We start from the raw sequence: 23814 nt of genomic DNA on the forward strand, positions 1-23814 counted from the left end.
GAGCTGGCTGTGCAAGACTGGGCACGCCTCTTCTTAACTCCCAGGTTCAAGGGCTTCAAGTTGGCAACTTGCAATGTGACACAGGGGAAGTATTTACACTGTGGAAAGTGGTCGCAGCCCTACCCGACTTCCTAGCCAAACGTTTACTGGCGCTCCAGAGGACAGCTGAGCAAGCCACCTCTGACCCTCGCTCTCGTGACGGCTTCCAGCACCAGGAAGGCTCAGTCCTGACTGCGCTTGAGAAATTACCTGGGGAGTTTAAGATCGTCCTGACTGGGGCCGGCACTGCGACATAGTGGGGTAAAGCCACCGCCTGCAGTGCCAGCTTCCCGTATGGGCGCTGGTTCGCATCCCGGCTGCTCCACTGCTAATATGCCTGGGAAAGCAGTGGAGGATGGCCCAAGTCCTTGGGTCCTGCACCCACGTTGGGGACCCAGAAGAAGCTCCTGGCTTTGGATCAGCACAACTACTGCTGTTGTGGCCATTTGGGGGAGTGAACCAGTGGACAAACACCTCTCTCTCTCTTTCTGCTTTTGCCTCTCTGTAACTCTGCCTTTCAAATAAATAAATCTTTCAAAAAAATAATCCTGACCCTCAGGTCCCCGTTGGGAGATCCTGTGTTGAGCAGGATGGGGCTGGGATATGAGGACATAGTTCACAACAGCCAGGGTCACATTCGCCTCTGTGTGTCACATGTCCCAACGGTCCCACCACAAAGTCATGGTAAAACCAGGACTGGCACCAGGCCTGCTGACCCCCAGCCTGGAGCTCCTGGCACGGGGTGGGGAGTGGAACACAGGTGTGCTTCTGAGCTCTCCAGCTCCAGCTGTGGCTCTGAGCACCTTTGTGGGTGGGAGGACTGTGAAGGAGGCCAGGAGCCGGGCAAAGCCATGCCAGCCCCAAAGAGCCAGCCCCAAAGAGCGCCAGGCTCCCTCGGCAGGGCCAGCCCCCTTAGCCCGCAGGGCATTTTATGGGGGTTGAGGGAGAGCTGAGAGGGCTTGTGGGAGGTCTTTGTGTAACCCAGAATAGTTGAAAGATGAGAGAAAGTGCCCCAGGCCAGAGGGGCCAGAAGGATGGCTGGGGGACCTGGGAGGGGGCAGGGCGCTAAGCTGGTTTTCCAAGGGCTGGGGAGGGCAGCAGGCCCCTAGGCTAGCCCCTTCGGGAGTGAGTGCAGGCCTGGGTGGTGTACTGGCCCCCAAATGGGAGCCACAAGTTGGTTCTCCTCCGCAGAGGGCGGAACACTGCCAGGCTGGCCTCTTGGCCCTGGGTTACTCATCCGAGGGGGACTTGCATCAGCCCCTGCTTCCATCTGCAGGCCCCGCACAAGCACCCTTGCAAAGCCTGGCTCCATTTGTAACAGCAAACCCATTTCCTTTTACTCTTCCAGACACGGCATTGCCTCCCGCCCTCACCAACTTACTTTCGTCCAGCTTCGGTCTCTGTCTCTCTGCTTCTCTTTGTGAGTCTGCCCTGGCTCAGGAGCCCAGGGCAGGGGGCTTCGACAGGGGTGCTATTCCTGAAATCACCACCAGGGACCCCACCCAGCACTGCTGGAGCGCCTGACCTCTGAGCCACGCACTTAATTACACAAACGCAGATGGCCTGGCTCCCAAGCCCCTGCCTGAGCAAAGCCTGGCAGACAAAAAACAATCGTGAGTAAAAGCGAGACCAGCGAGCAGGGGAGACAGACTCACAGCCACCTATGGCCCCAGGTAGAAGAAGGGCCAGGCCCCAAGGCGCTCTGCTGGGCACGGGCTTGGAGTGGGCGAGGGAGGGGCTGCTGACCTCAGCGGGGTGCAGGCTAGGGGGATGGCTTCCAGGAAGCCCCTGGGGGCCCCAAAGAAGGGGGATTTCCAACATCTCTTGGGGAAAGGCCTGGAGCAGCCCTGGTATAGGAGGAACCGGATTCCAGCTCTGCCCCGCTGCGGTCCCTACACCTTCCAGGACACAGCGCTCTGCATATGGAGGCTGGGCACCCCCACTTCCCTACTGCATCTCCGTCTTGCACGCTCACGTGCACTTTTAACACCTGAGCAGTTCATTCCGCTCCCATTTTTACGGTCCGCCCTCTTGGCGGCAGCAGCTGAATCTTCGTGTCCCCCGAGCGCTGGCCGTCGCCCCAGCTCACCTCTCGTCCACTTCTCCACGCTCCGCCTCCGCGCCGGCAGCAGCGGCGCCTCCAGAGCTGCACGCGACCTCTTTTGCAAAACCCTCGCCCCTTCCCCTCCCTCCGTCTCCACAGCCCCGCCCCGGCCCGCCCCCTCCCAGAGGCTGGACCACTGGCTCGCTCCCATTGGCCTCCGGGGCTGGCAGGCTGGCGGGCAGGGTCAGTGATTGAGGCGCGCCCGTGTCAGTCCGGGAGAGAGCGCCGGGGGCCGGGCGCGCGGCCGGACAGCCGCAGGTGGGGCCTCGGGCGGCGGCGGCGGCGGCGGAGGGACCGAGTCCGAGCTGGGGAGCCCTGGCGCCCCGCGCGGGGAGCGCCCAGGATGCCCCGCGGGGACTCGGAGCAGGTGCGCTACTGCGCTCGCTTCTCCTACCTCTGGCTCAAGTTCTCGCTCATCATCTACTCCACGGTGTTCTGGGTGAGTGACTCCAGCGGGGCCCGGCGTTGGGGGTGGGGGTCCCCAACCCCGCCCCGGAGTTGGGTCCAGACGGAGCCGCTTCAGGGAAGGCGCCGGAGCGCTCGCTGGCTCCTCGTCCCGCTCTCCCTGGCGACTGGGAAATTCTGCCTGAGGAGCTCAGCCGTTGGTGTTTGAATCCGTTGCCCCTTGTGCGCGACGCGGCTCACCTGTGTGCACCTGATGATTGGCCGGGGTCACCTGGCGAGTGCGCGGGGCCTCGGAGGGGCGGCCCGGGAGGCTCGGCGTTTCTGAGGGTCTCCCGGTCCGCCTGTGGAGAAGGGGTCAATTTGGTGGTCGGGCTTGGGAGACTCGGGTTCCGGGTCTGTTCAGCACTATTTATTGGGATGCCTCAGAACTAGACGCTGTCCCTGTGCAAGGAAGATGTGCATGGAGTCCCCTAGACGAAGGCTGGGCGGCTCCTGGGGGCTCAGCACTATCGCCGCTGCCCCTGGGCTCCACCTCCCCTTGCTCCTGCGAGGGGGCAGGGCGGCAGTGGTTGGACGTGGACCAGGCTTCAAATCTTGCTCTCCCCACTTTCTGGCTGAGTGACCTCGGGGAAGTTACTTCATCCCTCTGGGCCGTAGTTCCTTCTTCTGCAGACCATAATTATTTCCCACTTTTAGGATGCCTGTGGAGATCGAATGCACCAGTCCAAGTGCAGTGCTCAGCCCAGAGAGCAGCAGAGAGCTCCAGAGAATGCGAGCAGGCAGTCTGGACACTGGTGGTGCAAGCTGGCCCAAGGAGTCCTGGGTTCCCATCAGGTCACTTGGGACTAGGCTGGGCGAGGAATCTGCCCCACCCCTGCCCCCAGATGCCACAGGGGCAGACTTGCCCAGGGTCCTGGCTTGGGGGATTCACTGACACCCCGAGTTCCTCAGCTCTCTCTCTGGGTCTGTTCTGCTGCCTGGAGCTGCTGGATTTGCCGTCTAACCTGGCTTGCACTTGTGCCTCGTGGGTGTGACCTTGCCTGGCAGGCTGGAGATCCCGATTCTAGTCCTGCCTCACTGGGGAGACGTAGACTGAAGTTTTGGCTGCAGAAGTGCTAGTTGACTTTTCCATCTAGACCACTCGCCTGGGGCAGCTTCCAGGCCCGTGCTCTGACTCTAGGTAGTGTGGAAGAGAGGTGAACAGGATGACTGGGGGCCTGAGGATGGGGCAAGGACCTGTTGGCCAAAGCTCTGGGGAGGCTGGGTGTGGTGATTTTAGCTGTAGTTCAGTGGTTCTCACTCAAGTTTGCATCATAATGAAGTGGGGGAAAAAGAAAACCTTCAGATTGTCGGGCCCTGGTGTAGGTATTTTTAAAATTTGCTGAAGCTCTCCAGGTAACTAATGTGGATTGAAAGTTGCAAGGCAGGTGGCCTTCCAGTAGGTCCCTTTCATTCCCAGGGGTTCTTTGCTGCCCCTTGTCTGGCCTGTGAGCGCTTCATGCTGTGGGTCAGAATGGAAAGGAAAGGCTAGGGTGGGTGGATGGGAAGGTAAGAAGGGGAAGTCCACCTTCATTTTCTCATCTGTGAAATGGGTGATACCCTGCTCTGCCCCTCACTGGATTGGCAGTAGGGTTAGTGGTGCTTGAGCAAGACAAGTGCAAGACAAAGGCGGAAGATGTGGATAACAAAACGGAATTCAATTTTTCCAGGCTTTGTTCTGTCATCACCCACTGGCTTCGCTTCGCTTCTAGAGGGGCAGGGCAAGACTCAAAATCCTATGCTTCTAGCCAGCTGAGGTTGCCTTTCTGGATCCTTGCCTCCAATCCCTGGAAGTATTTCTGCTTACAAATGCCCCACCCATGCCAAGCACTCTGCCAGAGCAGCCCCAGGTGCCAGAGTGTGCCTGCAGGGCGGGGCTCGGTTGAGTAATTTGTCCTGCACTGAGTCTGCTATTAATTGGAAACCACTTACAGGAAAGCCCATTATCTCCAGTGCTGTCCTCGGGAGAAGGGGGAGGAGGGCAAGGGTTACCTCCTTTACAAGCCCGAAGCCCTAACACTTTCATCCTGGGTCTGCAGGGGGCTGTGTTTCCCCAAGGCCATACACCTTCTGTGAGGCTGTTTGCTTTAGAAGTTACCCTTGGTAGGAAACACATGGGAATGGTAGGCAATCCAGGAGCAAAGCTTGGAGGTCCGTGGCAGGTCTGTCCCTCGCTCTTCTCTCCTGGCCGCCCCTAATCTGGTGGGGGGGCTTCTTGTGGTTCTTACCTGAGCTATCCAAGCAAAGAATGACCAGGCACAGGCATTTGTCTCTCTCTGTTTCCTCCCACGCATGACAGTGCACTGTGCACAGAGCTGTGGCTAGCCCCCAGCCCCTTACTTTTTTACTTATATTTAAACCCACATGCAGTTTGAAGATCTGACAAGGGCTGCCTCGCTTTGTTTCATAACTGCATGGACATTGAGCTCTGCCAAAATTTACAGAGTTCCTGGCTGGGGACCCCTGAGGCTGTTTCCAGTCGTTAGTTACTGAGGCCAGTGATGCAGCAAGAATCCTCCGATGTGTCCCTTTGCATAGTTGTGTGGGTCTGCAGGCTAATTCCTGGAGTGGAGGGGCCGGGCTGCAGGGTGTGTGAGTGTACAACACACAAACAGAAACGTGCCGATCACAAGTGAACACGGCCTGCGGAGCTCTCACAGAGTACACGAGCTTGGACCGTCAGCCACTGGGTCAACCAGCAGCGTGGGAGTGGGAGGTAAAAGCCCCTCCTGCCCTCTTCCAGGCACGACCCCTTCTCATCAGTGGTAATTGCCATTGGAGCATCCAGCAGTGTAAAACTGCTTTGCTGTGTTTAGTAGCACATTTAAAATTTTAATGTTAAATTTACCTATGTAGAGTTTATACCCATTGTAATATTGTTTATATATTTCTTTTAAAAAATTTATTTATTTGAAGGGCTGGTGCTGTGGCCTAGCGGGTAAAGCTGTCGCCTGCAGTGCCAGCATCCCATATGGACGCCAGTTGGAGTCCTGGCTGCTCCACTTCCTATCCTGCTCTCTGCTATGGCCTGGAAAAGCAGCAGCAGATGGCCCCAGTCCTTGGGCCCCTGCACCTGCATGGGAGACCCAGAAGCAGCTCCTGGCTCCTGGCTTCAGATTGTTGCTGCTCTGGCTGCTGTGGCCAATTGGGGAGTGAACCAGCAGATGGAAGACCTCTCTCTCTCTCTGCCTCTCCTCTCTCTGTGTAACTCTGACTTTCAAATAAATAATAAAATAAATCTTTAAAAAATTTATTTATTTGAAAGCCAGAGGGACAGAGACAGGAAGAAATCTTCCATCCACTGGTTCACACACACCCACACCCCTCAAATGCCTGCAATAGCTGGAGCTGGGCCATGGTGAATGAAGCCAAGAGCCTGGAACTAAATCTGGGTTTCCTACATGAGTGGTAGGGACCCAAGAACTTGGCCACCTGCTGCCTCCTGGGGTGTGCGTTAACAGGAAACTGGATCAGAACTGAGCTGGGACTCAACCACACACTGCAGGATGGGCTGTGTACCTTTCAAGAAGCTTCTAAATTGATGTGCCAATGCTTGCCCACTTTAGATATTTCTTTAAAGTGACTTTTTAAAAAGATTTATTTATTTATTTTAAAGTCAGAGTTACACAGAGAGAGGCGAGGCAGAGAAAGAGAGAGAGGTCTTCCATCCGCTGGTTCACTCCCCAATTGGCCACAACGGCCGGAGCTGTGCTGATCTGAAGCCAGGAGCCAGGAGCTTCTTCCAGGTTTCCCACGTGGGTGCAGGGGCCCAAGGACTGGGGCCATCTTCTGCTGCTTTCCCAGGCCATAGCAGAGAGCTGGATTGGAAGTGGAGCAGCTGGGTCTCGAACCGGCACCCATATGGGATGCTGGCACTTCAGGTCAGGGTGTTAACCTGCTGGCCACAGCACCGGTCCTCAAGTGGCTTTTAAAATTTAGTTTTTAAAGGATGCATTCTATCACTACCACCAGTGGGAGTCCTACACCTCTCGTCATAGCTAGCAGGTAGCAGCTAGCAGGTAGCAGCTAGCAGGTAGCAGTTAAAGTAAATATAGTGCAGGGAAAGCAAGACTGTGTCTTGCAATCCTAATGAAAATGTTGTGCTGAAGGCCATGGCCCTGACACCCATCTCAGCTCAGAAGGCAGGTGGGCAAGGGCTGAGCACCTTAAGGACAAACTAGCACCAAAACCAAGACTGGCTCCCTGGTGTGGCCGGAGCGATCAGAGGGAATTGAACAAGAACCTCTTCATCTGTGGGTGTGTGAATGAGACCCTGGCCGCTTACAGTGACGTCCAGGTCCCACTGGGGGCCTCTTGTTTTTAGAGAGGGGACCCAGGGTCCCCAGGGCATATTTCTGGATCACTTGGTCTCCTCAGTCTCGGCCCAGTGTCCCCTGCGTCCCTCAGATGTCTCCGAGAAAGAAGCCCACCCAGAGGGACTCCCAGCCTCTTCCTCCCGCACGGACACAGCTGCCCTCAGACTGCTGCGGACACGCTGCTAATTTTAGCAGTGCCCAGGGTATCCTAGAGATCTGGTTACGCCCTGCTTTCCTTGCTGGCCCGAAGGCTCTTGAGGTCAGGGGTGGGGGTCCATTCGTCTCCTTCTAGCGCCAGGCCTGGGGCTGGGCATCCAGTAGGTGCCCATGGTGATGAGTCCCGCCTGTGCGTACAGGGCAGGGCTGCAGCCCCGGGGCAGAGGCCTTGCATGTACACCATGGGCTGAGCTCCTCAGGGAGCAGGGCCCTGGCTCTGTAGAAAGCACTGGGCCTGTTGCCTTATCAATAGGGGAGGGATACTGGGGCTGGGGGTGTTGACTAATCAAGAGGAACAGAACTTGGTGGGGGTGGAGGGGCTGGGAAGGAGGGAGTGGGAGTGGGTAGGTGGTGGAGGAGGTGAGTGCCGGGGTAGTGTGAACCTCTTGCCTGCTCCGAGAATGCACCTGCTTAGCAGACCTTGGCCTGGGATTCTTTTTAGAGTGGACTCCGTGCAAGACAGCTTGGGTTTAAATTCCAGCTCTGGTGCTTCTGAGTTAAGTGATGTGGGCCCAGACTTCCACGTGCCTCAGTTTCCTTGGCTGTAGGAGCTGCTGAGGAGGTGAAATGGCTTGGCACGTGGCAGGCACTCCGTCAACTCCTTGCAGGTCAGCCATCCTTTTCCACCCTCCTCCTGCCCTCAGTGTGCAAAGCCGTAGACAGAACGAGAGGGGCGCTTCAAGACTCCTCTTGTGCATCCTTTAAATTTTACCCAGGAGAATCAGAGGCCTGGGGAGACAGCCCAAGACCGGACTCTGCTGCCTCTCTGCGGTTTCTTTACTAAGTCCCCTTGACCTTTCTGGCCCCCACAGATACTCCCCCTTGGTATCAGAGGGAGGGAGGGAAAAGGACCCAAGCCACCTCCCCAGGGAAGCAAGACTGAAACCAAACAGAAAAGAAAGTGGATTTAGTTTTCAGCAGGAGACTTTTACTTTTGAAAAGAGCCTCACTGCTTTAGTGAAAATAATATGTGCACCTGGTTACATAAAAATCCAAGCAATTCAGGACCCTTCCCTCCTGGGGAGAGGGCGGCTCTTCTACCCAGTGCACATCCCCCAGCCTGCGCTGCTCCTTGAACGTGGATCGTGGATCTCGGCATTTTGTTTCCTTATTATTTTTCCAACTGTGCTTGATGCATCGGCCAGGCCCATTTTCAAAGAGAAAACAGTGAAACTCAAGCTGAAAGTGGGGCAGCTTCCTTTGGGCGAAGTGGCCAGCCGTGCCTAATGGGCAGTCAGACGTGATGTCACAGCCTGTCCTGGGCCCCGGGAGGCCCTCCCCTCCCCCGACCCGGCCCTGGACCCCTGACTCAGGACTGCTGCCGCAGAGCTCTGTGGGAATGCCTCAGCTCCCCAGTCTGGCTCCTGGAGGCTGACTCGGGCCTGGAGAAGCCTCCTTGGCCCCTGGTGCGGAGTTCTGGTGGGGGAGGGGTTGCTGTAACCTGCGGGCCTGGACCTTGCCACTTTGGGCTGTTTGCTTCCTGGAGCAGCAAGAAAAGCCACCTGCCCTGCTGCCTGCTGTCCCCACCTCTCTCCTTGGGTGACTCACCTTGCCACCCTGGGGTGGGGCTCGGAGCAAAGCAGATAAGAGGCTGATAATGACATTTCTGTACCAGCCCGCTGCACTCATAGGGCACGAGATCTCCTGGGTAAACTGGGACAAAGGAGGTTGGGAAAAAAAAAAAAAAGTCTTTCCGGAGAGAACTTCTGTACACAAATGGGTTTGAATGGACTTTTTTTTTTTTTTTTAATTTATTTATTTGAAAGGCAGAGAGAGAGAGAGATCTTCCATCCACTGGTTCACTTCCCAAATGGCCACAACAACCAGAGCTGGACTAGACTAAAGCCAGGAGCCAGGAGCTTCATCTGGGTCCCCAATGTGGGTGCAGGAGCCCAAGTACTTGGGTCATCCTCCACTGCTTTCCCAGGCACATTAGCGGGGAGCTGGAACGGAAGTGAAGCAGCCAAGACTTGAACCTGTATTCGTATGGGGTGCAGGCATTGCAGGTGGTGGCTTTACCTGCTGCACTGCAATGCTGGGCTTAACTGGCCATCTTGTGGGCAGGGAGGAGTGCCCGATCCTGAGCAGGCCTGCTCCCTGGGGTGCGGACAGCTGGTGTGTTCATCACACAAGTAGTCTTCCCTGTGACAGGTGCGGGAGACAACAAGACAGGCTTAGTGCAGGCCAACCAATAAATAAGCATCACTGGCTAAGGAGGAAATTGGGGAGTAAAGGAGGGGGGGTGGGAGTGGCAGCGAGTGAGAAGGAAGCCCGCAGGGGGCTGAGTTGTGGGTGGATGGAGAGGTAGGCTGGGGCCTTGTTGGATGAGGAGTTTCGTGTCCAGGTAACCCAGAGGGGAGTCCAGGACCTGGAGGCAGGGCCACCTGGATCAAGAGCCAGCTCTCCTGGGTACCCCTGGACTTCTCATGGATGGAGTCCCCTGAGGGCTGCAGGGAGGCTCCTGGAAGATGCCAGAGCCCCAGGCAAGCTCCCGGGGTCCACAGGAGGAGGAGCCTTTCCCAGGAGCCTCGCATGGCTCGGCCAGCTGGGGACATGGATGTTCCCAAGCCTCTGGAGATGCTGTTGCTGGAGGGGCCGCTTTCTGTGGGAGATGCTCTGCTGGCCTGAGCCCCTGGTGGTGGCTGTGCCATTGGCCACAGAGGTGCATGTGGCCTTCTGCAGGCACTGGGCCCTTCCTACGCCTTCATCCCCAGGCTGTGGTGTTGTGCCAGGGGAGGCTGTGGGTCGCGCGGTAGGCCTCTGATCGGGCACTCTGAGCGGCGTCCTGCAGGGCTCTGAGAGCTGGTCCTAGCGCAGGAGAAGCGAGCTGGGGAGACACATTTTGGGTGCCTGGGGCAGGGTGTGATGGAGCCTGGGGCGTCAGGAGGATGGTGGTCAAGGCAATACCTTTGTCAGCCCCGAGCTTGACTCTCTGGTCTAAGGTGTTGCCTTCCCCACACAGAGGTCCGCACATGAGAGAGGGTAAGTCGAGATGAGGCAACAGAGGCCAGGGTGAGCTGGGCTGCCTGGGAGGCCTGGGGAGGCCACAGAGAGCTGGAGGGGCCTGGAGGCCCAGCAGAGAGCAGCGGAGAGGAGCCCAGGAGTGGGAGGGCCCTGCTCCGGTAGCTTCCGGCTGCAGAGCGAGGCTTCTCTGTGGATGAGGGAGAGGAGTGCGCTGGAGAGGGCCTCGGGTGAGCACCAGAAGCCGCTGTGCACGCTGGCCTTGCCTCCTGGCTGCACCCCCCTGGACCCTCAGAACAGCCCAGTGAGCCAGGCAGGACAGGAGCTCTTGGCCCATTTTATGGAAGGGAAGACTGAGGCCCAGAAAAGGAAGTGCCTGGTTTGAGATGTGCCCTTCACGCCCATGCTGAGCTGAGAGGATTTCACCGAGGAGAGTGTGGTGCTTTTTGAGTTTCTGTCTCTCCCGAAAGGGCCTGTCTCCCGCAGGGAGGCCGACGCTCGCCTGGTGTGGAAGGAGAGCAGCCTTGACCCCGTCCATGCTTGTTTTTCCTGTTTGGAGCCCTCCCTTCTTCCTGCCTGGGGGAGAGCGGGGAGCCTCCAACTCCCAGGTGGCTGGAAGTCCCTCCCAGGATGTCTCTTCTGTCACATGGCTGCCCCATCCCATTTCCTGTCCCCGGCCTGGCTGGGTGCAGTGTGGGAGATTGTAGGGGTGGCTGGGGGTGTAGGGGTGGGTGCCGCGAGGCCAGGCCCCGCCTACCAGGCTCCCTGCTGGACAGGCTCCCTGCTGTCTGTGCTCTGACACAGACAGGCTCGGCGGGGAAGGCCGAGGCGGTCGGGCGCCCGCGAAGGCTGGATGGGACAGGGCAGGGTTCTCCCCAGAGCCTCCGAGGGCCGGTGTCCCTGCTCACCCCCTCACTTCTCACTCTGGCCTCCAGGATAAATGTACGCTGTTGACTTCAGCCACCCTGTTGGCGATTGTTTGCTAGACAGCCCTAGGACTAAGTGCAAACCCCTTCTGCTTTGCCGGGTTGCCTTGCTGGGGTAGGGGTGGGGCGACAGAACAGGGCCCCAAACACCCTGTTCTTCTGTGGACTGCGCTGAAGGCTGGGCACAGGGAGCCCTGAGCAGGGAACAGCCACGCCTCCAGGGAGTAAGGCCCCCAGGGCCGCACACCTCTCCCAGGGACCGCCCCTTGCAAGGGGCATGGGAAGGAACTAGGGCAAAACAGGAGCATGTCCCTGAGCTTTGAGGAAGGGCCTCGGTGGCATAGTTCAGCTGAAACTCCTGGGCAAGACACCCGCACCCCATACGGGAGTGCCTGGCCACTTCCAGCTAATGCACCCCTGGGGAGGCAGCAGGTGATGGTCCAAGTGCTTGGGCCCCTGCCACCCATGCAGGAGACCTGGATGGAGCTCCTGGCACCCACTTTGGCCTCTCCCAACCCTGGCGTTGCAGGCATCTGAGGAGTAAACCCGCGGATGGAAGATCTTTCTCTATATGTCTCTGTCTCTCTACCTTTCACATGGAAAATAAATAAAAATGACTTTACATAAATTGTAGCTGCTTGCCCAGAGGGGCTGTGGAGGGTGTCTGAGAGGAGGAACCGAGCCAGGCTACTCGGCAAGTGCGCCTGGTTCTAAAACTCACCAGTGGGCAACCCGCAGTGGACGGTGGATACCACTCCGGGCTTCCACCCAGCGGCAGCCTCTCTAGTAAATGTCCACACTGTGAATGCCATTGCTGCAGCGCCCGGGGACAGAGCCTGATGGGGGACTTCTCATGGAAAGAACATTCTCGGCAAGGCTGGAACCCTGGCTCGCTTCTGACTCAGCCTCTGGCCAGGGGTGTAGAGGGCAGGCTTGCCTGACCCTGTGCCGGGCTGCAGGACAGCTGTGGCAGTCCTGTCCCTGTCCCTGCTCTGCTGGCACCCGCTGAGTCCTAGCAGGGTGCCGATGCAGAGGCCTGTGGTTGTAGCAGGTGGACCTGGCCAGCGCCACCCAGGGGGCTCTGGCTGGGGGTTTAGTCAGAGTCGGGCTCAGAGCTCCCATAATGCAGCAGCGGCTACTGACCCCTTCTGTCCCTGAGGAGCATGGACTCATGTTCCTGGGAGAAATACCCTAAGAGCCGGAGTTGTTCAGGGGCCCAAAGACCCCAAGGTGGGCCGGGGCCCTGTTTCTCATCTATTTCTGTCTTCCCCTTCCTCGTGTGGTCTCCTCTGGTGCTGGCCTCACATGGAGTTAAGCTTGATTCTTAGGGCAGGTGCTTGGCTTGGTGTGTGACCCACATCAGAGTACCCCGGGGTTGACTCCTGGCGCCAGCTCGTGACCCCACTTCCTGCTAACGCATGCTCTGGGAGGCAGCAGCGATGGCTCAAGTAAACTGGGTCCCTGCTTCCCACGGGGGAGGCCTGCATGGAGTGCCCTGGCTCTTGAAGGGCGTTTGGGAGAATGAGCCAGAAATGGGAGAGCTCCCTCTATCTGTTTCTCCGCCTCTCAAATCAATAAATAGAAGTTATGACCCTTCAGCCAGACCAGCCCTCCTCCCCCATACCGCCCTCTGTGGCCTGGCTGTTCTCTCACGGCATCCTGTGTTGGTGGTGCTCGGGCCCGGTGCCTCCCCGACGGCCTCGTGTGGGATCCCACAGCGGTCCTCTGCCCGGGCTCTGTTACCGCCTGGATGGCGCCGGGGAGAGGGGCTCGGAGACGCCGGGTCACTCGCTGGTCACTCGCTGGTGCGGGCTGGAGATGCAGGCGCTCGCCTTCCTTCTGCAGGGGAGCTGCTGCCTCCTTGGGGGAGGGACTCCGTGGGGGTGGCTCTTTGTCCACTGCTCGGGTCATTTTGTCACTCATCAAACACCTGGCATCCGGGAGCTCTGCCGTTCTCCTTGAGGCTACTGGCCAAGCAAGGGCACTGGAGTGGGGGCAGCCACCAGGGGTGGGGGCCGGGGCTCCCCAGGGAGTGGGCTGCCATCCACCCTGTGTGGGAGAGGAGGGGCAAGCAGCCTTGACGGAACAGGTTGGGTTCCCTGGAGAAATGGAGCTGGTACCCTCTGTCTTTCAGAAGGTTTTCCCCCCCTTTCTTGTTTTGGAAAGGATGTACGGGGGCGTGGGAACCCTTGTTCCCGCTGGCCGAGGACAGCCAGCATGGGGAGAGCCCCGGCCTGGGAGCCAGGAGACCCGGTCACAGCTGCTCATGCTGCTAACTGTGGGCTGGCGTGTGACCCGGGGGTGGCACCCTCTCCCCCGGCCTCGGGCTCCATCTGCCAAGTAGTGGGATGAGCTTTGCTTGTGGCCATCTGTCTGCTCCTGGGGGGACATTTAAAAGTTTAATATGTCTGTTCTGAGTGTCATGTGTAGTACAGACAAAGAACCAGCACCTCACGCCTGCGAGTTCAGTTAGTTTGGATCCGGGTTGTGTTTATTTTTAGTAAGAGTTTAAAGGAAGAGACCAGGTCATTAATAATACCAGTAACTGGCCAACCTGGCCAGTGGGAAGGTGTGACCCGTGGGGAGGTGTGCCCCGAGGGGAGGCGTGGCTTGAGAGGAGGCGTGGCCAGAGGAGGAGGTGGGGCTCCAGGGGAGAGAGGAGCTCAGGAGACGTTGGAAGTTCCCAGTTGCTCCTTCTTGCTGCTTTCTGGAACTGGGGTGTTGTGGTCCCTCGTGGCTGTGTCACAGGCTGAGAGCTGCTGACTTGTGGAGAAGGAACCGGGGAGCCGGCGTTTAGCCAGGTCGTTCAGAAGCACACACCCCACGTAGACGTGCTCGGGTTTGATCCTGGCTCCCGCTCCTGACCTCAGCTTCCTGCTAATGGGAGGGAGGCAGCGGTGGTCAAGTCGTTGGCTTCCTGCCACTCACGTGGGAGACCTGGATTGAGTTCCGGGCTCCTGGCGTCAGCCTGGCCCACTTTCAGCATCTGTGGGCATTTGGGGACTGAACCAGTAGGAGTTCTCTGTCTCTCTGCCTCTCAAATAAATTTAAAAAAATTTATTAAGAAAGGACAGGGGTTTGCAGCATGTGTGCCAGCCTCTCCCGCTTCTCAGAGCGGCTTTGCCATGCCAGGGCTCCTCTGAGGGACCATAGCAGTCCCTTCTCACAGAGGAGAGGAGGTGGTGCGTGGAAGGCGCCGGTCTGTCCAGGGACCACAGCTCCCCGGGGTGGGAGTGCCTCTCGCTGGCAGGTGCTGCTGCTCACAGCTCACCCCAGCCCGGGCCTCCAGGCCACCCTGGCGGCGCAGCCGCGCTTTTTGCCCGGGCTCCTTGCTAGGTAGTGTTGTGGTGGGTCTCATCTCTTGTCCCACGTTCTTCAAGCACAGGAGAGGGGGATTTCCGGCGACAGCAGTGTCCCCTCCCGGTCTCCACCCCCTGCACAGGGGGCGCCTGTTCCAAACCCTCACTGGGGTGCATAATAGGCAGGTTCCAGGAGAGCCTGTATTTAACTCCAGTGAGCAGCTCACAAAACATCTGGCTTGGGCATTGCTTCCTGGCCAGGGGAGGCTGCCCAGCTCAGTGTGCGGCCCCCCAAGAGTTCCCTGCGGGCAGCTGGTCTGGTCTGTGACCTCAGGCCTGCTCCAGACATCCTCTGGAAGGCATGGGATTCAGAGCCTGTTTGCGTTGTGGACCTTTTATTGTTAAATGAATTTCAGATGTATAGAAGAGGTGAAAGAATGATGCCGCAAGTGCCCTGGGCCCATGGCTAGGACAGATAATTGTAACATCAGCCATTGTGGAGTAAGTTGTGGACATCATGACAATTTAAATAAAGTGTTTCCTAGAAAGAAAAAAGGACATTTGTGCATATAATCATATACCATTTTCACCTAGTCCATACTAAAATTTCTTCAATTGTCCATAGAATATCTTTAATAATACATTTCATTTTTAAAATTTATTTTATTTATTTGAAAGAGGTACAGAGAGAGGTAGAGACAGAGGGAGAGAGGGCTTCCATCCGCTGGTTCACTCTCCAGAAGGCTGCAATGACTGGAGCTGCACTGATCCAGAGCCAGGAGCCAGGAGCTTCTTCTGGGTCTCCCGCGTGGGTGCAGGGGCCCAAGGACTTGGGCCATCTTCTACTGCTTTCCCAGACCAGAGCAGAGAGCTGGATTGGAAGTAGAGCAGCCAGGACTAGAACTGGCCCATATGGGATGTCAGCGCTTCAAGCCAAGGCTTTAACCCTCTGCACCACAACACTGGTTCCCATAGTACATTTTAAAAGAACAGGATCCAGCACCACAATCCAGTTCATGCCTTGCAATTTTTTTTTTCTTGAAGACAGTTACAGAGAAAGAGAGAAAGAAATCTTCCATCCTCTAGTTCACCCCCAAAATGGCCACAAAGGCTGGGGCTGGGCTAGGCTGAAGCCAAGGAGCTTGGAACTCCATCCAGGTCTCCCACGTGGGTGGCAGATGCCCAGGCACTTGGGCCATCTGCTGCTGCTTTCCCAGGCACATTAGCAGGGAGCTGGATCAGAAGTGGAGCAGCTGGGACTTGAGCCACGCACTATGACGTGGGCCGCAGGTGTCCCATGTGGTGATGTAACCCACTGAGCCACAACGCTCACGCCTTGGTGAAAGAATTTTTGAAAGCTAACCCGAGCAGGTGACACCCTCTCTCAGATTTGTTCAGCGATTTCCTCATTCCAGCCTCAGCTTGCATTGAGCCTGCCTGCTTCTCACCACCTTTGCGTGCCCACTGCGCCGCCACCACCCTCTAGGCCCCTGTAGCAGCTTCCTGGTTGGCCTCCCCCACACGTCTAGCCCCAAGCCTGTGCCCAGCTCAGCAGGCCAAGTCCTTCATTTAAAATGCACAGTTGGAGCAGCTCACTTCTCTGCAAGCTTCCAGCACCTTCCATCTACTCAGCGCAAAAGCCAGAGTCCTCGCCAAGCCCGAAAGGCTGCCCCAGCCTGATTGACCCCTCCCCATCGCCTCTGTCTCTCCCCTGCAGCCCCTCCCCCACCTTCCTCTCCTGCAGCCCCTCCCCTTGCCCTCCCTTGGACGCTGGGACACTTCCCATGGCCTTGGCTTCTGTCCCTGCCTCCCTGCTGTAGGTCCCAAAGGCCTCCTTCCCTGGCCACGCCCACAGCCCCTTTCCGGTTTTGCTTTGTCCTCAGCCCTCGCACCCGTCACATACTAGGTATTTTCTTATTTATTTCTTCAGCTGGAACACTAGCGCCCCCAAAGCTGGGACATCGGGCTTGGTTTGTGGCTCTAGCTGTGCCCCGATTTCCAAAACAGTGGCCCTCAGAGTGGGCCCAGGGACCTGCGGAGTCTCCTTTCGGGGGTCCACGAGGCCAGAATCCCTTTCAAGGAAATTGGGAATGTGTTTGCCTTTGCTGCTCATGTTCTGTCCGAGGGGCCGGTCTGGCTGGGGCTCGTGGCTGTGCCATGGCTGCCCAGGGAGGCGGGGCAGGGCCTGGGCAGAGCTGGTGCCGCTCTGCACCCAAGGACTTCCTTCCACGTTACACTTCTGCATTACAAGTGTGCTGTCTCTCGCTAGTGAACACATGTGCCTGTTGTTTCTCAGTGAGTGAGTACATGCTTACAATAAATCTCTGTTTTGATTTGTGAATAATCAGTGAGGCCAAAGCTCCAGGGGCCTCAGGGATACTGGAGAGTGGACAGGAGCTCTGAGAACAAGCACCAAGACCAGCGACTTAAAACCACAGTGGTGCGGGATAGCTGCCAGCGAACAGATGTCGAGTGAATGAATGAACAGACTTCTGGGCTTCAGCTGAGACCTGGCCTTCGTGGTCAGTGTGGCTTCTGTGAGCCTCCCTGGCCGTGGTCCCGGCCACAGTGACCTGCTGTCTATGTAGTCCCTTCAGGGGCTTCGGGAACCCCCTATCCCTCTGTGCACCTCGGGAATTCCTGAGTGTCTGTTAAGTGGACTCGGTTCAAATGTCACCTCCTCTAGGAAGCCTTCCCTGATCTGCCCACCTGATTTAGCATCTCCAGTGCCCCTGCACTGGATTACCTCTACCCCCAGAGTGTTCCTGACTCTGCTACATTTCTTGGTGTGCCTGTGTGTCTCTCACCATGCCAAGCTCTCTGAGGGCAGGAACTGGGTCTTAACCTGTTCATTTGCGTACTTGTCCTCACTAGGTGCTGAGTGTGTGTTGACTCAGTGAGTGGTGCCCTGGGATTCAGCACAGGGACTTGCCCACCCTTGGAGATAACCCAGGATCCCTGGAAAAAGCACCACAGCACCCCGCGCGGTGATTGAGGAGGGAGGGGGGCATGCGGGCACCTGCCGGGTGGAGCATCTTCTGCCCAGCTGCTGTGCTTTGCTGGGCTGTTCTGATGGGGCTTGGGTCCCAGCCCCGTCCCACCCAGCTTCTGTGGGGAGAGTGTGGCGGGCGCTAAGCCACCAGACTGCCTGCGGGCATCCGTGTGCGGCATGCTGTGTGTGGACGGTGAGGGTGCTGAGGTCAAGGCTGATGTGTGTGTGGCTGTGAATTCCTGCAGTCGTCTGTCCGAGGGCACGGTCAGTGATCCGTAAATGCCAGTACGGCTGGCTTCACAGGTGTTCAGAAGCGGAGGGAGGTTCCTGAGGCCGGGGAGAGCCAGGCAGGCTTCCTGGGGGAGGGGGGCTGTGAGTGGAGCCTTGGAGGACAGAGTCACGTGGCTTTATGATTTCCAGAGAACAGTTGGCCTCTTTGCCGAGGCTGCTCTAGGAGGCGGTGCTAGAAGCTTGTGCCTTGACCCAAGGGGGACAGAGAGGGCACCTCTGTCCTCTCTCAGGCATCTCCTGTGACGAGGGGTCTCAGGGAGAGCCAGGAAACAGAGGGCCCGCCCAGGCTGCTATAACCAAGCCCCTCTCTCTTGGGAATGAGGGTCTCAGGAACCCCGTGAGGCTCACCTCCTGAGCGCCATGATCGGGGTGCATGTCCAGCCTGTTGCACGACCCTTAACTTGGGACTCTAGGGGCCAAATCAAGGTCAAAGCCTAGCTACACCGGACACTCACTGGAGCAGTCAGTGAGCCCCAGCATTGCATTTTGAAGTGGTATGGAGGCAGCCCTCAGTTTACCTACACCGGAGTCGGCCAGGCTGGCTTAGAGGCCTCCCGACCCCTCCACCTGCTGGCTGGATTGCCTGCATCTCTCCCCTCCCTCCTCGCCCCTGCACACACACACACACACACACCATCCCCTGTGCCCTTGCGGGTGGCTCCCTGCTGTTTTGTGGGAGCAGCCCAGAGGGGTCGGGGCTGGTGGGCTCGCAGTGCTGGCTCCTGGCAGGTCTCTGGCAGACAGGCCTTAGGTCAGCAAAAGGACAGGCCCTGTCCAGACCACTCCCTGGGCTCTGCAGAGCTGCAGGGCCTAAACCAGAGGCATGGTACAGGGCAAAGCCCGCTCGTCACCTTGTGAGTCTTTGTCTTCTTTTCAGGGGTCTGAGTGAGGGCAGCCTGGGCCCTCTGAGCTCCTAGGAGCAGCCAGCAGCTGTGCCGGGCACGGTCCCAGCAGTCTGGGGTGAGACTGCTCCAGTTGTGAGCTGGGGCCTGGATGCAGTGACTCGAACTGGCCAGGACCAGGCTTGTAGGGGCACCTGGGGGAGCCCTGGCTTCTGTTCTGGTCGGCCTCTGGCTCATGCGTCAGCCTGGGCTGGGGGCTGGCCTGAGCCCCCCAGGGCTGAGCTCTTGGGAGGTAACCTGCAGACTCCCCTGCCCAGCGGTGGGAGGCGGGTTCTGACCCCGTGGGATCACACACAGAAGGTGGAGAGAGACACGTGGGGCGTCCTGGAGAGGCGGGGGGAGGAAAGCTGGGGAGAGGGGTGCTTGGTGGAAGCCTGTGTGCTCTTGACTCTCCTTCTTCCCTTGGCTGTTTCCATGGTTTCCAAATTCTGCGTGAGTCACCCTCCTCCTAAGCCCTGGAAAGCACCGCAGAGCTCCTTCTTTGGGCTTGGAAGCAGCTGCAGTGAGCTCACGGCCCACAGTCATTCCTGCTGCCGAGGCACTGGGCCCCGGTGTGGGAAACCAGACTGCGCATCCTGCGCTACTCAGCCCGCCGCCGCCCTTTCCTGCTTCCAGGAGGAAGTCCCTGCTCTGCCTCTTGTCTCAGGACGTCCTGGTCAGTTCCTTGTTGACCGTTCCCCATCTGCCCACTGCTGGGCGAGAAGAGCCCTGGGCATGATCACCTCTTACCCGGTGCTTCACGTGTCAGCAGTGGCTCCTGATCAGAAATGCCTCTCTGGCTGGCGCTGTGGTGCAGTGGGTTAATGCCCTGGCCTGAAGCGCCAGCATCCCATATGAGTGCCGGTTCTAGTCCTGGCTGCTCCTCTTCCGATCCAGCTCTCTGCTATGGCCTGGGATAGCAGTGGAAGAAGCTCCTGGCTCCTGGCTTTGGATAGGCGTAGCTCCGGCTGTTGCGGCCATCTGGGGAGTGAACCAACAGATGGAAGACCTTTCTCTCTTTCTCTCCCTCTCTCTGTAACTCTGTCTTTCACATAAATACAATACAATACAATACAATACATATACATATACATATACATATACATAATAAAATGCCTCTCTCTGCCCCAATTGAATAACTGGGGCCGGCTGCCTCTCTGCCTCGCTCCCTGACAGCCTGCAATGTGCAGTGTGCATACGGGCGTCTTCTAAGTCGGTGTCTGCCGACAGGAGGGCAGCAAAGCAGACAGCGGTGCCCACTCTGCTTCCCACAGAGGTGTGTTCTCCCAAGGCCATGTCATCCTCCATGGGCCCAGCGAGCGGCTGGGGAGACACCCCTGCCAGTCTTTCCCAGCTGTTCCAGAGCCACGGGAAAGCTTGAGGGAGATGCAGAGAGTTGTCGATGGAGAAATCCTCATGGGGCTGGTGCTATGGCGCAGCGGGCCAAGCTGCCACCTGTGATGCCGGCATCCCATATCGGAGCTCTGCGTCTGATCCAGCTCCCTGCTAATGCGCCTTGGAAAGCAGCAGAGGATGGTCCAAGTGCTTGGCCCCCTGCCACACACATGAGAGACCCAGATGGGGCCCCAGGCTCCTGGCTTTGGTTTGGCCCAGCTCCGACTATTGCAGCCATTTGTGGAGTGAAATAGCCCATGGAAAATTTCCCTGTGTCACCCTGCCTTTCAAGTGAATAAATAAATCTTTAAAAAAAGAAATAATAAGGGAGAGATGAGCCGTGCTCATGGAGGGGAAGCTCTGATGGACTCTCCCAGGGCAGCTTCAGTGTGCTTCTAGTCAGACCCCAGTGGGGCTTTTCATGGAACTTTAAGGTGATTCTAGAATGTATACAGAAGGAGTAGGAGTTTGGTACAGCAGTTAAGATGCTGCTTTGGGGGCCTGCGCTGTGGCAGAGTGGGCTAGGCCTCTGCCTGCAGTGCCAGAATCCCACATGGGCGCTGGTTCAAGTCCCAGCTGCTCCTCTTCCGATCCAGCTCTCTGCTGTGGCCTGGGAAAGCAATGGAAGATGGCCCAAGTGCTTGGACCCCTGCACCCACATGGAGACCAGGATGAAGCTCCTCCTGGCTCCTGGCTGTGGCCGTTGCAGCCATTTGGGGAATGAGCCAGTGGATGGAAGACCTTTCTCTCTGTCTCTCCCCCTCTCTGTAACTCTACTTCTCACATAAATAAATAGTCTTTAAAAAAGATGCTGCTTGGGATGCCCACGTTCCATATTGGAGCGTGTGGGTTTCAGTCTCCACTCCACTTCTGATCCCAGTTTCCTACTAATGTGTACCCTTGCAGGCAGCAAGTGCTGTCCTGAGTACTTGAGTCCCTGCTGCCAACATGGGAGACTGGGGTGGAGTTCCAGGCTCCTAGGTTTGTCCTGGTCAAGTCCCAGCTATGTGTGCATCTGGGGAGTGAACCAGCAGATGGAAGATTCTCTCTCTCTCTCTCTCTTTCTCTTTCTCTCTTTGCCTTTCAGGTAAACACATAAATATTTTAAGTATGTGGAAGAAGCCACTTCCCAAGATACCCAGGACTCTTCTGAAGACAGGAAGAGGGACTTGGCTTAGCAGTTGCCACAATGTGTTGGAAAGCTGTGGTCATCACAAAAGGGAGGCTTGTTTAGGGGCAAGTAGAATGACCAGTGGAGCAGAGAGAGAGAGAACTGGGCAGGCATAGGCATGTGTGAAACCCTAGGGTGTGACAGTGGTCACGGCAGATCTGTAGGGAACAGGAGGACTGGGCCCAAGACTACAGTTTACCAAGCTCTCTGCAGTTGATGTCATTTTTTTAGAAGGGTGGAGGTCAAGGCGGAGCTGACAGCAAAGTTCCGTTGACCAAGAGCAGGGACTGGGCCCCTGCTGGCAGCGGAGGCAGCCTCTGCTGCTCTTCCAACAGCTGGCTGGGGGGTGGGGGTGGGAGGAGCCCGGTTCCTCACGCACTGGTGGCTGGAGTCAGGACGCGGTGGGCTGCGGACTGGTGTCCCTTTGCAGAATGCGCCCTGCCGGCAGGACATCCCATGACGATGGTGATGCCCAGTATGGTAGCCGCTCCCCATGTGGCCCATGAGCTCTTGGAGTGTGGCTCGGGTTGGGTACAACCATTCACTTTTATTTATTTCGATTTAATTCATTTCAATGTGAGCACATATGGCTGGTGGCCACCATGCTGGACAGCATTGGATGGTGATGGTGTCTCCTTGCTGAAGGCAGAGAGCATCTGTAATGAAAAGTCTGGGCCTGCCCCTGGGTAGAGAAGGCTCCATGAGTGTTGGCCAGCCCCTTTCAGGACAAAGCAACCTCTCCTGCTTCCCCAGGCAGTTCCATTCCCGGCCTGGCAGCCTCAGAGCCTCGGCGGCAGGCTGGACTGACAGGTGTGCCTGTGGTGACTCGGCCTCTGGGGGCGCTCTGTGGCTCAGACTCTGTTCCTGGTCTGGAGATGAGCATGGCCGGTCCCTGGGTGTGCAGATGAAGGAGGGTGGCTCAGGGGTAGCACTTGGCAGGATGCTGGCCCAGCATCACTGCTGTGTCCGTGGCAGTGGGCGGTACTATTGGGGTCCAGAGGGGAGGCGTGACATGGGCGAGGGCACAGAGCTAACACGTGCAGGTCCAGAGTGCCGGCTCCTGTCTCTTATCCCTGCCTCTGGGCCTCCTCCCAGCACGGTGATGTGTGCGGGAGCGAGGCTGGGGCAGAAGTGTGCTGAGCACAGTGGCTGTCTGCGGGGGTGCTTGGGCCAGGGTCAGGCAGGATTGACCTTGGGACAGAGGGGCAGTGGGTGGCAGGCAGCCATTTCTCACCTCCTTTCAAGCAAGAACCCCTTTGGAAAATGTTTTGTTTAGGCTCAGCGCAGAGCCTGTCATCTTAGGGGCCCCATGAGATGGTTCCAGAATGAAGCAGTTCCTAAGACCTTCCTGGAAGCACTGCTCCCCCAGGAGACCCGTCCTGGTGCTTTTTTTTTTGGGGGGGTGACAAATATTTTATCTACCATCTATTTATTTATCCAAAAGGCAGAGTGACAGGAAGAGGAAGAGACAAAAAACAGAGATCTTCCACCCACTGGTTCACTCCCCAAATGGCCACAGTAGTCAGGGCTGGGCCATGATGCAGCCAAGAGGCAGGAACTCCATTGGGGTCCCCCACTAGGGACCCAGTACTTGGGTCATTATCTGCTGCCTTCCCAAGTACTTGAGCAAGGCACTTTGATATGGGATGCCGGCATCTCAAGCAGCTACTTAACTACTGCACCGCAGCGCCGGCCCCATCCTGATGTTCTGATATTTGCTCCTCCCTCTTGGATTTTCATTTTATTTATTATTACCTTTAAATCTTCCATCTGCTGTTTCATTCCCCCAAATTCTTGCAACAGCTAGGGCTGCTGGTCCGAGCCAAAGCCAGGAACCTGGAACTCAGTCTGGGTCTCCTACATGGGTGGTAAGGACCCAAGTACTTGAGCCATCACGTGCTGCCTCCCAGGGTGTGCCCTAGCAGGAAACTGGGATTGGAAGCAGAGCTGGAACTTGAAGCTGAGCACTCTTTTTTTTTTTTTTTTTTTTTTTTTGACAGGCAGAGTAGACAGTGAGAGAGAGAGAGAGAGAGAGAGAGAGAGAGAAAGAGAGAAAGGTCTTCCCTCCATTGGTTCACTCCCTAAATGGCCGCTATGGCTGGCACGCTGCACCGATCTGAAGCCAGGAGCCAGGTGCTTCTCCTGGTCTCCCATGGGGTGCAGGGCCCAAGCACTTGGGCCATCCTCCACTGCCTTCCCGGGCCACAGCAGAGAGCTGGCCTGGAAGAGGGGCAACCAGGACAGAATGCAGCGCCCCAACCGGGACTAGAACCCTGGGTGCCGGCGCCGCAGGCGGAGGGTTAGCCTAGTGAGCTGCGGTGCCGGCCTGAAGCTGAGCACTCTTACATGGTATGCAGATATCTTAGGTGTTGAGCCAAATCCCCCTCCTTGCATTCCTTGAGCCCCCACACCGGTCCACGGCTGGAATGACATCTTAACATAGACCAGGAGCGCCTCACTGTTTTTGTGCCAGGGACCTCTTTGGCTCTCGGGGGGGGAGCCTGGGGACCCTTCCCTAGAGCAAAATATTGAAATGCATAAAGTACACAGGACTGCAAAAGAAACCAATTGCATTGCGATCAAATTATTAGAATTTTGTAAAACCAAGTTTGTGATGTGCTAACGCTGTGCTCCCCTAGCAATGATTAGGTTGCAAGGCCTAGTCGTGAATCAGATGCTGCGGTGATCCTGAGTGTGCGGAAGAGACCAACGCTGATGGCATTTCTATTGGTGACAGCATCTTGGCTGCTGGGGACACCACCATGGTTTGAGGCCTACA

General features: G+C 57.3%; 1 protein-coding gene across 2 annotated transcripts in view; it reads left to right on the forward strand.

Annotated features, from left to right (window-relative positions):
* Nucleotides 1-2419: 2419 nt before the first annotated feature.
* Nucleotides 2420-23814, forward strand: part of TSPAN15 (tetraspanin 15) — a 43178-nt gene continuing 21783 nt past the window's right edge. For both annotated transcript variants that reach the window (XM_062214252.1, XM_062214253.1), the window contains exon 1: nt 2420-2582. In XM_062214252.1, the coding sequence (XP_062070236.1) occupies nt 2487-2582 (96 nt within the window). In that variant the 5' untranslated portion in view covers nt 2420-2486. The remainder of the gene's footprint in view (nt 2583-23814) is intronic.

The sequence above is a fragment of the Lepus europaeus genome, chromosome 17 (genome assembly GCF_033115175.1).
Source record: "Lepus europaeus isolate LE1 chromosome 17, mLepTim1.pri, whole genome shotgun sequence".
NCBI lineage: Eukaryota > Metazoa > Chordata > Mammalia > Lagomorpha > Leporidae > Lepus > Lepus europaeus.